General features: G+C 38.1%; 1 protein-coding gene across 2 annotated transcripts in view; it reads right to left on the bottom strand.

Annotated features, from left to right (window-relative positions):
- Positions 1 to 13,660, bottom strand: part of COL5A3 (collagen type V alpha 3 chain) — a 164,098-nt gene that overhangs the window by 91,133 nt on the left and 59,305 nt on the right. The window contains exons 6-8 of one of the 2 annotated variants that reach the window (XM_070741057.1): positions 13,419 to 13,550; positions 7,533 to 7,664; positions 1,059 to 1,244 (exon numbers count right to left, since the gene is read on the bottom strand). In XM_070741057.1, coding sequence (XP_070597158.1) covers positions 1,059 to 1,244; positions 7,533 to 7,664; positions 13,419 to 13,550 — 450 coding nt within the window. The remainder of the gene's footprint in view (positions 1 to 1,058; positions 1,245 to 7,532; positions 7,665 to 13,418; positions 13,551 to 13,660) is intronic. The other variant, XM_070741058.1, reaches the window with a different exon arrangement.

The raw sequence follows: 13,660 nt of genomic DNA, 5'->3' as shown, positions 1-13,660 counted from the left end.
TCTTCTCTTTAAACACTAACATTCTCTTTTTAAAATCATCTGTAGTAGGTTCCATGGGAAATAGTTTAGCATGTTTGGAGCATCTTTGACATGAGACACAGTTGAAAATATGTCTTGGGCACCAACGCATCTCCTCATCTCCATTCTACTCATTAAAATATATGGTGATTTTTTTTTAATATAAAGAGAGACTGTGGTTGTAGGTATATAGGGAATTAGCAAACCCAACCTGATGCGCAATGGAAGCATGGCAAGTGGATCCAGCTTCTTTAATGGAGTCACAGTGTTGATGATGGAAATCAGGAACCTGGGAGCTCCTTTTCAGATTAAAACATTTTATTCAAACACATAAGCTTTCATGAGCTGCATCTCCCTTTATCAGATGCCCAGACTGACTCTAGATTGATGTGGGATTTAAACTGGGGTGAGGAGGATGCAAGACAGCATGATTATGCAGCTGGGTTATATGAGAGGCAGGTTATAAACACATTGTAGCTCGGTTGATGAACTACCACCTTTTGCTATTCCATCTTCTCATGGATTTCAGATGAGACTTTGGGTCTTGACCCACAACTATCAGTGCAACTGAGGGTCATGGCCTAACAATGAAACAACAGAAGGAGCTTATGAGGAAGTGCAAATCAGAAGCAATTTATGTGCAGGGATGCTAGCCTCATTGTTAAGATTCTCTTTGCTCTAGCAGTGGGAAGAGTGTTAAGTTGGCTCGAAAACTTTACTATTATTATTTCCAAAAGACTGTACAATCAGTATTTTTAATACAAGACAGATTAGTCCTTTCCTCTTTTATTCCAAAGCTTAAAGGGTTTAAATGGTATGTCTTGTTTGCAAGATTATCTTTAATTAAAATTGTAATACTTGCATTCCAACTGTTTAAGCCTCAGTATGTTTTTGAACTTATGCAATCAAAAACAAGCACCACTGGGTAACGTTGAGCTTAGCTCCAAATAAGGAATGCATTATTTGAATGAAATGAGATTACTTTCTGTAGTGTTCAGATTGTTACTCATTGCTTAGAGAAATGTTTGTAGAGTTTCTACCTCAGGAAATAGGATGGTGCCTTCAGTGCGCTCAGCTGGATCATAGTGCTCTGCTTCACTGGCCCCTCGTCGGTCATAGTAGTCCTCATAATCCTTATTGTCAAGTCTCTCATCAAATGCTCTGTAAGTAACATTGGCATTCATGTCTCTATTTTCATTGATTAAATACTCTTCTCCAAGAAGGTCCTGTTGGGATTAGGAAAAGGGGATATGAAGTACAGTAGATGTATTTAATGATAATTACTTTGCGCGCACACTATTAGACTCTTCTTATATGTGACTCTTTCTCCTACCATTACATTCTGTTTTCCTTTAAAAGAAAATAAACTCCGTTCATTGAATCCTGCTCAGCTCTGCAGATATACATATTCTAGAATCTAGGTACATGGTTTTGTATGGGATACAGCCTCTGATACACATGTTCCTGTCCTGAATACACCATCAGACTTTTGGATGTTTAGATGTATACATATTTGCCAGATTACCAATAATGAATGGATCTAACAAGTTATCGAAATGGTTATGTATAGCTTCTGATTAGATGGGATGAGGAACATGAACTAAAGGTTCAATCCAGTTGGAGTACAATTTATGGATTTGCATGACAGAAAGGGAAGTAGTATTTTATTCCCATTTTAATTTGTAAGAGATAATAGCAAAATGTAGAGTTTGTCTTTGAAGGACTTTGTTTTTGTTTTACGTCATTTGATTTATTGTTACTTTGCTATGTTTACTAGAACCTCAAAATACATTACTTGAAACAAGAATATATATATATACATAGAATTAAAGTAACTTTAATTAATTAAAGCAATTTAATATTTCCCTAGTATCCCAAAAATGAAAGTCCTACCAAAAAGTGACTTTTTGTTATTCCTTTCCCATTTTCATTATTTCAGCTATTATTATTAGTATTATTATTATTATTACTATTATTATTATTATTATTATTATTATTATTATTATTATTATTATTAATTAGATTTGTATGCTGCCCCTCTCCGCAGACTTGGAGTAGACAGTATAGATTCAGCTATACTGAATATTTATGAATAATTCCTCAAGTTGTTTCAGTTACAATACAGATCATACCTAAATTCTTAATCCAATTTTAAAAGCCTAGTAAGGTCTCTCCCAAACAGAGATTGGAAGGAGTAGATTTCATAATTCTGATGGATAAATGATTAAAAGTTCAATATCTTAAATTCAAATCATATAAAGACCTAACCAAACTATTATTTTCCCATTTCTGCTCTATCCTAAACTAGGTTTACACATCCAATGACTAAGAATTAAATTATCTTTTTACTCCTTTGTTTTGACCATACACTGAGAGGGAAAAGATAGCTCGATGATTTCTGCCCCAGACAGAAATACTTACACTGTACCCTAGAAATATCTACATTGTTTCTTACAATTATCCCATGGGAAATTACTGTGGCATACAGTTGGATTTTCCCAGCAGTAATTTAATCATCAAATTGCTACTAGTTATGTGCAACCCCTATTGCGATAAGAATATGTCCGGTTACTCTTTCAACAGTGAGGTCCTGAAAGCACATTCCATTCAGCATTTTCAACAGTCTAACAAGGGTTTTACTCTCTTTTGAGAATTTTAATGAAACGGTTATAATTGACAGTACAGTGGTACCTCGAGATATGAGTTTAATTCGTTCCGGACCTGGGCTCTTAAGTCGAGCAGCTCTTATCTCGAACGACTTTTCCCCATAGGAATTAATGTAAATAATTTTAATTGGTTCCAGCCCTCAAAAAACTCACAAAGTTAGTCTAAATTATGCAGAAAGACATGTTTTTAATGAAGAAATGTACATGTACATATAAATGAATAATGAAGTTTCTTTCACTTAACTTGTAAACTTTCTTAAACTTTTAAATTTACATATGTTCAACTTCTCTGCCACCCAATCCTGTAAGACAGAGGTCCCCAACCCTTTTTGCACCAGGGACCGGCTTTAAGCGATCAAGAGAGGAATGGGTGAATGAATGGACGGAGGGTGGGAAGGAAGGAAGGAAAGAGGGAAGGGACAGGAACAGAGGAAGGAAGCAAGGAAACTTATGAAAGGGGAGAGTAAGAGAGGAATGAGTGAAGGGAGGGAGGGAGGGAAGAAGGTGGGAAGGAGAAAGAAAAGAAGAAATAGAGGAAGGGAAGGTAAAAGAGAGAAAGAAAAAGAGCAAGAAAGAAAGCAAGAAAGAAAGAAAGAAAGGGGGAAGGGACAGGAACAGAGGAAGGAAGCAAGGAAACTTATGAAAGGGGAGAGTAAGAGAGGAATGAGTGAAGGGAGGGAGGGAGGGAAGAAGGTGGGAAGGAGAAAGAAAAGAAGAAATAGAGGAAGGGAAGGTAAAAGAGAGAAAGAAAAAGAGCAAGAAAGAAAGCTGCAAGCACCCCCCCGAGCCCCCCAGGCCGGCTGCAACCTTTTAAAACATGCGCGCCGCTTCGCAGCTGTCTCCTGAAGCCGAACGCGGAAGTTAGCGTTTGGCTTCAGGAGACAGCTCCTTGGCGCTTGTATCTCGAATTTGGGCTTGTAAGTAGAACAAAAATATCTCTCCCCTCCCAGCTCTTATCTCGAGTTGCTCTTAAGTAGAGCAGCTCTTATGTCGGGGTTCCACTGTATATGGATGGCGAATATGAGGGTGATGTTACTGGCTGGAGACAGTTCCCATCTCCAAGATTTTAATAAAAACAATTGTAATGTTAGGCAAAATAAAAAAGTGGCATAGTTTTTCTGTGTCTATGGCACCTCTTATTAGGAGTGAGTACAACTGAACACACCCAAATCACATCCTCACTTTACATACAAATGATGCAACCAAACTAAAGTAATAATAGAAAGATTTTCACTATTTTTACTATCTATCAACTAGAACTAGGTGAAACAAACTTAAACATAGATTACCATGCAGACCGCATCAAAAACAAGATCCACAATCCATCCCACAACATCCAACCCACCATCCCCCAACAACAAAACAACATCCCATATACCACCAACCAAGACTAGGTAAGCGTACCTCAATCCAATCCATTACTAATCTCAAATGCAAACTAATCATAGCATAGTTAATGCCTTCAACATTATTTTTTGTCTGAGAAACATGGCTAAACGCATCCCTCCCTGACTCCATCATCACAACAAGAAACTACCTTGTCTTCCGGTCTGACAATGAAACCATCAGAGGAGGCGGAGTAGCTATTTTCTACAAAAAGACTCTAAATCTAAAAAATATCCAAGTTGCACATGATCTCACCCTTCCTGAAACCATTGTCTGTGAACTGTCCTTAAATACCACACTTTACTTCCTACTTTTTTACAAATCCCCAGACTATGACATCAATAATGCAAACAAATTAACCTCATTGCTAACGTGTACAATCTCCTGCCCATACCCCCTTATCTTTCTTGGAGACCTAAATCTATTTCTCATTAATTGGACCCTAAATGAATGCACAACTGAACCCATCCATACAACCCTATACAACGCTGTTACCAATTTAGGACTCGAACAACTAGTAGCAAACAAAACTGCTTCGACCTCATATTCTGCAACAGCAAAAGCACAATTTATAGACTACAAATAAAAGAACCCTTTTCCAACAGCGACCACAGCATGATAGACTTCAGCCTCAATCTACAACATTACAAGAACCACCTTAATAATGGGATGCCCAAGTAAAACTTTTAAAAAGCCAACTATGAACTCATAGATGCCGACATCTCAAATCTTGACTGGCAAACTCTATTCTTTTGCTGTAACACTGCCAATGACCTCTATAAATCTTCTTGCTTGAAGTCAAAATAACTATTAGACTACACGTACCACTAATAACCATCATAACTACGAAAAAAACTACCCATATAAATAAGGAAGCTACAATCCAAATAAAAAAACCCTCCTGTGGTGAAAAAACAAAGCAGGCTATGTAGCTAACTTCAAAAACCACAACAAAAATACATGCCACCAAATAAAGATGGAATGCTCCAACTATCACAGCAAACAACAGGAAAGCCTTCTGCACACAAAATCCAAACACGCCTTCTACAACTTTGTAAATAACAAACTCAAGGACTCGAGTCCCTTCCCACCACTAAAAGGACCTAAAATCCTTGAATACAACATTTGTTTGGAACCCACACCACATATTGGACATAAATACATTAGAAAGTGTCCAGAGATACTTTACTGCAGTGGTAGGGAACATCGGCTCTTCTATGACTTGTGGATGTCAACTCCCAGGATTCATAAAACAATCATGCTAGCTCAGGAATTCTGGGAGTTGAAGTCCACATGTCATAGAAGAGCCAATGTTCCCTACCCCTGCTTTACTAGAAGAGCCCTCCACTCCTCTACTTGCAACAGAATACCTTGTGCAACCAGATTTGAAATCCTGGACTTAGAAAGCTTTAGAACTATGTCACCTTCTGCACAACCTAAGCATAACTCATAAAATTATCTGCTACAATGTCCTACCTGTCAATGACTACTTCAGCTTCAACCACAACAATACACGAGCACACAACAGATACAAACTCACAGTAAACTGCCCAAAACTTGACTGTAGAAAATACGACTTCAGCAACAGTGGTTAATGCCTGGAACTCACTACCTGACTCTGTGATTTCATCACCAACCCCCAAAACTTTACATTTAGACTATCCATTGTTGACCTCACCCAATTCCTAAGAGGTCAGTAAGGGGCATGCATAAGCGCACCAGTGTGCTTATTGTCCCTGTCCAATTGTTTCCTCTTATCAGTACCCATCTTATGTATATAAACAGTGTTATATCCATGTATATTCCAAATACGTACTTGACAAATAAAATAAAATAAAATAAAAAGATTTTGAATGTCTCAGAAACACCTGCTACATAGTGGGTTATCCCAACTGCCTTTTTAATACATTGTGCTAGCTCTATCCTTCACTGATAGCTGTTGTCACTCCTCCCATTAAAATCAGCTATGGGTCCCAATGGGTGCCCTGAAGAGTCACACTATTCAGGTTTCAGGATGTAGCTTTCTGATAAGGCAGACTGCCATAGGTTTTACTCTGGGCATTCTTCAGGGCACCAACTATTCTGAAGAACTTGCAGCCCCCAATTGGTTTCTCCAAATATAATTCAAAGTAAAATATTGAAGAAGCTGGGGCTGCTCTTGAGAGTGGCTGTCTGTCCATCATGATGCCTCATATGAGGACTCTGAAAAGGAAGGTGCTAAAAAAGCTTTTGCAAATGCTAAATACTGAGTTGTGAAAATCTGCCAGAAAAAACCAAAACATTGCACATTCTGCTAGAGGCAGTATCTTGGGAAGACAATTGGTAGGGACTTGATTCAAATCCAAATCCTTCCCTGATCTGAGTAGACTACCTCATTGTATCTAAAGATAGAACTGGCAACAGAGATTGATTATTCTGATTTTGTATTCTGGAATGAAAAAGTCCTAGGAAAGTGAGACCATATGCATGGTCTGAAGACATCTAATTGGTGTTAAAGTCTTTATAAGATTCATGGATTTTGACAGACCACAGACCACAGATGAAATAACTGACATCCCAGAGCTTCATGTGGCCCTCAAAGCAGCCTCTAAAGATCTTCAAAATTTGATGCCAAATTATACTTTCAGTGAAGCATATGATTTAAATTATTAAATATATGACTGGGAAGTAAATTCAATCAAATTAATTTCAGCTGTTTCCAGGCCTGTTCACTACATTTTGGAGTGGGGCTTTGGCTGGCAAGCAGGAAGAGGGAGATTGTGATCCCCTTATATAGAGCACTGGTGAGACCACATTTGGAATACTGTGTTCAGTTCTGGAGACCTCACCTACAAAAAGATATTGACAAAATTGAACGGGTCCAAAGACCGGCTATAAGAATGGTGGAAGGTCTTAAGCATAAAACGTATCAGGAAAGACTTCATGAACTCAATCTGTATAGTCTGGAGGACAGAAGGAAAAGGGGGGACATGATTGAAATGTTTAAATATGTTAAAGGGTTAAATAAGGTCCAGGAGGGAAGTGTTTTTAATAGGAAAGTGAACACAAGAACAAGGGGACACAATCTGAAGTTAGTTGGGGGAAAGATCAAAAGCAATGTGAGGAAATATTATTTCACTGAAAGAGTAGTAGATCCTTGGAACAAGGTTGGTAAATCCACAGTAACTGAATGTAAACATGCCTGGGATAAACATATATCCATCCTAAGATAAAACACAGGAAATAGTATAAGGGCAGACTAGATGGACCGTGAGGTCTTTTTCTGCCGTCAGTCTTCTATGTTTCTATGTTTCTATGGTTCCAAACCTAAAACAGTGTTTTCAGTACAACAACAAAAAATTCCACCTAGACTTTCCCATCTTTATATCTACCCCAATCACATTTCACCCCTTCCCTGCTTTCTTTAGATTCTGAAAATGAAAGGAGCACCCCAGGAGGCCTTGGAAACAACCTCTATCTTACCTCATAATTGTCTGTATGGTTGAAGTTGGCTGTCATGGTGGTAGAAATGAGGATGCCAAGCTCTTCATTGGGATCTTTTTCCCAGAACTCAGAAGCTGCCTTTGTCAGACTAATATCAGTTGGAGTCTCATTCTTGAGGACGGTGGGGGAGACATAAGATGTTAAAGGAATCTGTATAACTTATTTGGCAACATACATTTAACAATGTGCACATACATTTGTACAAATTCTTTAGGGGTTAGAAATATGCCAGCAGTCAAAAGCCAACTAAAGTGGTCATGATATAAGAAACATTCAGGCCAATAAAATCTAGTACCTTGAGGTTAGAGCAGAAACAGCCTTTCATACCTTCATGCCTAGGAGATGTGTTTGGAACTTATTATAAAAGATTAATCTTTCAGTGTAAAATCTCCTGGCATCCTATCTGCCAAGTTCCCAGAGGGTTTAAACACTGAACTACATTTGGCAGCACCTACTAGTTAAACCATATTTGCTAGCAGATCTAGGAGTGGAATTTGGTAAGAAAGAGCAAAAGCTCCAGTGGATCAGATGATGTGTCATATTGGGAAAGAGGCGGAAATGCAGTTGAGCTTTCAAGCACATTAAGTAGTAGTCTTTCACTCTGAGACTTGGGAGACTCAGAAAACCTGGTATGAAAATTCACATTTGGTGCCATTCATTTATCTGGAAATCTGCAAAGGGACAGCAAAATTATACCAGGAAAAGAGTTTCTTCTGTCAATTTGTCCCAGCCCATCAACAATATCAGAGCAAACTATATGGGTTGTTGGACATTTGTGTGCTGGGCATGTCATCTTCTAGGACTGATGTGCCTGAAGGTCATGAATTTTGTTCCATGCTGCACTGTTATCTTCTGATATCTATGTGGGCTCATAGCCGTTCATTTAAAGCCGACATCCAATTTATGTATCCCAAGTGTTATGTTCTTGTGAACATCCAGCAGATCTTGAGGCAAGACAAAATAGCACCTTGGGAAGATTTTCTTATTGCATGTGACTTCTACAGATAGGGAAAGTCCCCTGAATTGGGATTTAGAAGAAGAAGAAAAAGGAGGCAATGAATATATGTAACTGCAGAAGGAACATCACTCAATGTTATAAGAAAGAACTAAGGTTTGTGAATTTCCAATTTTGAAACTCAAAGTTACTGAGGAAAGAGATGCTGTGTCAGGAAATCATATAATCCTTTTGATTACACACAGTCCTCCACTTACAACATTTCATTTAGTTACCATTCGAAGTTAGAATGGCACGGAAAAAAGTGACTTTTGACCAGGGGTGGGCTACTGTCTGGATAGGGGGGGATGCAGTGGGGTAATGAAAATAGAGCTCCACCCCAGAGCACCCAATTTGCACTGAAAGATGTTGAAAGAAAATGCAGGGCATCCTGCATAAGCCATGCCCACAGTGTGATAGTAAAAATTTTGGTAGCCCTTCACTGCTTATGACACTTACAAACGTTGCAGGATCCCCATAGTCACATGGCCAAAATTCTGCCTCATGATAACTGACTCATATTGATAATGGCTGCAATGTCCCAGAGTCATGTGATCATTTTTTGAGACCTTCTGACAAGCAAAGTCAATAGGGAAGGTGGATTCACTTAATAACTGTTACTAACTGAACAACTGCAATGATTTTCTGTGGCATGAAAAGTTGTAAAATGGGGAGAAATTCACTTAACAACTTTCTCACTTAGCAACATAAATGTTGGGCTTAATTGTGGTTGTAAGTCAAGGACTCCCCATACTCTGATGATTCCAATGGGCAGAAAAGATGCAAAGACAACAGATCTTAAGAAATCATGTATTTCCTCTCACAATTAAATATTTGCATATGTCCTTAAATGCAAAAAAGTTCTCCAGTTCAATCTCAAGTATACTGCACAAAAAAATAAAGGGAACACTTAAACAACACAATATAACTCTAAGTAAATCAAACTTCTAGAAAATCAAACCATCCACTTAGGAAGCAACACTGATTGACCATCAATTTCACATGCTGTTGTGCACATTCAACTTTATACAGAACAAAGTATTCAATGAGAATATTTCATTCATCCAGATCAAGGATGTGTTATTTGAGCGTTCCGTTTATTTTTTTGAGCACTACTCATCCCAAAGTGGGATCTAAATCTGGATAAACTTGTCAAGGATTGAAAGCTAAGTAAGGCAAGGCTTAGTTAATATTTGAATCAAGCATTAACTTGACGCTTGTAAGAAGGCAATGACAAATCACTTTCAAAACTACTGCCAACCTTGCCTGAAGATGCCCTCAGGTAAAGTTGAAATCCCAATGTTTACATCAAAGCTATCATAAATATTTTCTGGCAACAGTTTCTGTGTGTATGACAGACAAATGTATATTAGTAATTCTATCTTCCATCTATTTACTACTGGGCTCAGCCACACCTGAAACAGCTTCTTTACCGACTCCTAAGACTGCAGAGAAAGCCACCTCCTCAACGTTGGGCATAAATCTCCATGGACAACTTTTAATCCTGAAGGAGCTTCTTTTGAAAAGGCGAATCAATGTAGTAAATTCATCTAGAACTTGTAGCCTTATCTCAGGGTGCAGTAAGGCATGATTTCAAAAACGGACAAAGACAAAAACTAACCAAAGAATTAACTTTGTGGACTGCAATTTCACTTGTGTACAATAGGAATCTATCTAAAAGGGGTGCCATGGGTGTTTGCCTGATCAAATGCACAACAAACCTGAACTTTATTGCTAGACAAGTATTCGCAGAATTAGATGAAATCAAGTGTGCCTACATTGCGGGAGAGGATAAGTGGGTGGCAAAAAATTTCTTCCTGAGAAGAGATTAGAAAAGGAAAAGAGAAATGCTTTGTTGTTGCCAACACTAAACAGCCAAACAGCCAAACAGCTGTAATTTTGATTCTAGCAAAAGAAACTCTGCCAGCTGCTCCATTTGGCAGGGAAAAGTTTCCCCTTGGCCAAGGCAAGAATGATTCACTGGCAGGATGAGCTCAGCATCCCCCTGTCCTGTATTTCACACATTTGGGGACGCTTCCCTGACATAAAAAGATCATTAGTGGAAGACAAGAGGAAAACAAAATGCAAATATATTTGTTTGATCATAAACTAAAACAATCAGAACAAAAGAATCAACAGTCACAAAAGAAATTCCATTAAAACTCTTAATGTCCAGATTCTATTATAAAATGACAAATCTATTAAGCAAAATTAAATAAGACTGCACTGTATCTATAACTTACAACCAGCTTAGATACATAACCAAGAATAATGGTTGAGACTAAAGCTGTTATTATATAGTAGCAGTGAGCTATTTAGTACCATTTTTAACATCTCTTTTCACTGCATACCTAATGTCAGCAGGAAGTTAGGAGAGTCTTCTAACAACCTTTAGGACATTTTAAAAAACCATAAAGTTGATTTTTCGCAGGTTTCAACAGCAGGTTTAAGCAACTAGTGTTTGAGTAAAATCTTAGTCAAATCTTCACAGTCCCTTTGCCACATACTGCTCCTTGATATTTTAGGACAAGGGGAGAAAAATAATGGGGGAGATCTATGCTTCCTGAACTTCAAAGCATATAGAACTTTTGCTATTTTCTTTTTAAAATCACTAAAGTAGAGAAAACAGGGGCAGGAACATGAAAAATAGAGAATAAAATTGATAAAAGGAGAGATATGAAACCTATTATCACCAGGAAAGCAAACTGGAGCTAGCTATTTTTGCAGAAGAGAGTGTTGATTAATCAGTAACAGTTTTTCCTGAATTAATTTCTTCAAACCACGATACCTTAAAGTTCCAGTGTCATATAGCTTCTATGGCAGACCCAATCTATGGCCTCATTGATAATGTATCATTATTAATGTCCTAAGACAGGAATCCATTTTCTGAAAATGAAGGCAATTTGCAATTCAAAAAATCATTTACAAGAATTTGGAATAGGAAAGTTATGTACAAATGTATACATTAAAAAAAACATTTGTATGGACATAATTTTTGTGCATGTTATTGTTTTCCTCAATCCTATATTGGCTATGCAGTGCCCAGAATATTTTTAGCTCTGAGCACCACATTTTGAGAAGGAGATCAAGAAATCGAGTGCGTCCAGAAGAGAGCAGCCAAAATGATTAAGAATCTGGAAGGGGAGGAAAAAAATATGAAGAGCCTTTGAATTTATTTAGCCTGGAAGACAAAAGACTTCAGGGAGACATGATAGCTGACTTCATGTATCTGAAGGGTTGTCACATAGAAGGAGGAGTTGAACTATTTACAACTGTTGCAGGAAACAGGGATAAATAACAGTGAACCTAAATTATTTCACTTGAACAAATTTCCTAAGGTACAAGCTATTCCATAGACAACTGCCTCAGAAGATGATAGATTCTCCTTTATTGGAAGTGTTGACATAAATGCTACATGGAAATCTGCCAGAGATTTGCAGTGAAGAAGATTCAAATAAATGATCTCCAAGGTACCTTTTAACACTTACATTCTATTATGTCATGTTTCAACTTGAATTCTCTGAATTCTCAGAGTGGCCATATTCCGTATTGCTTCCATGTGCTAGGCCAAAATATGTTTTCATTTAGGAATAGCAAAATTCAAAGCCTAATAAGGTGATGGAAGTGCTTTCACGATGTTGAGACGTATCATTTTGTGAAAAGTCCATATCAATAGCTATTACACCAGCTTTGCTATTCAAAGACAATAAACTCTGCATATGGTAACTAAAGAATACTGCAGTGCTTTAATTATAAACCATTTCCAAAAGATGGACTTTATACAGGTAGTCCTTGTTTAGCTACTATTTGCAGTTTTCACAGTGAGGAAGAAGTAACTTTGTAACCAATTCTTGCATCTACAAACTTCTCAGATCTATAAAACAAAGGAAAGATGAAGACTGTCATTCAATTAATGACTGAGTTGCCAGTCCCAACTGTGATTGATAATTATTATCATTCTGGTAGTGCTTTCAAGATATTCCCTCTTGCAACTGCTTAGTACCAGGATCTAAAGCAAATGCATTGTTTATAAATGGTCCAAAGACAAAGATTCATGAATTCGCCTCCCAGAAATCACTTATTCTATTTGGCACCAATAGAATAACATCCAGCTATCTGCACCTGAAGATTTCCAATAAGGATAAAAGCAGTAACACAGTGCCTACTGTTGGTCATTGTAACTAATCCTTATTCATATACGGTATTTGAATATTAGATCAATGGAAGATGCCATGCCATCAGTTTCAGAATCAATGATTCGGTCATATTATGGCTCAATAGAAGTTTGCACCCTGCATAGATTTTAATTAAGAAGTAATTAACAATTAATAAGTAATTAATTATTTTGAATTTCACTTTTGGAAAAACTCGTACTGTCAGAGGCTGATGTCATAGTACCAGGAAGGAACCAGCAAAGGTCCATATGGATATTTTCCTGAGACACATCATGAATTCTTTCAGCTGCTCATCCACATAGAAATTCCTCTTTCTGGAATGACCATGAGCTCTCTTGATTTTGACTGGACATCAGAAGGAATTGGCCCAGCACTTGATGGAGAACATGTCTTCAGGTGTTCAAACCCACCTGTGTTTGGAACTTTGCAGCCAACCAGGACTAATGGAAATGGAGTCCTTGACCTCCCTAGCCAGAGGCTATTGCATATGGCACCATCATGCAAGGCAGTCAACGGGCAGCCATAAGGGCAGAAAGGACAGGCACTCTGCGGGCAGTTCTGCCTGAAGAACCATTGATGATAAAGCAAGAGGAAGCTGCTAATTAGATGGGTTAGGCATGTTAGAAGGCAATGGGTTAGGCTGGCAGGAACCAGAAGTTATTAGATCAGCAGAGAGCAGTTAGTTGCACTCTCTACCTCGCCTGAGGTTGGACTGAGTGAGGACTTCTCGAGGGACTCTTTGTTTCTCTTCTTCTTGCCTCTACCTTTCTTCCTGCCCTTGCCCCTTCCTTTGCCTTTGCCCTTCTTGCCCTTCCTCTGTGGAATGTTCTGTACAAAGGGGGGAGGGGAGAAGATAGGATAGAGAAGGGGAGAAAAAAAGAGAAGGGGAGGGAAAGAGAAAAAGAGAGAACAGATACTTAAGAAAGAAAAAAAAACCT

This window comes from Erythrolamprus reginae, chromosome 2 (assembly GCF_031021105.1).
Source record: "Erythrolamprus reginae isolate rEryReg1 chromosome 2, rEryReg1.hap1, whole genome shotgun sequence".
Classification (NCBI taxonomy): domain Eukaryota; kingdom Metazoa; phylum Chordata; class Lepidosauria; order Squamata; family Dipsadidae; genus Erythrolamprus; species Erythrolamprus reginae.
Note: the sequence above shows the minus strand (reverse complement) of the source record. Positions and strands in the feature narration are given on the sequence as shown.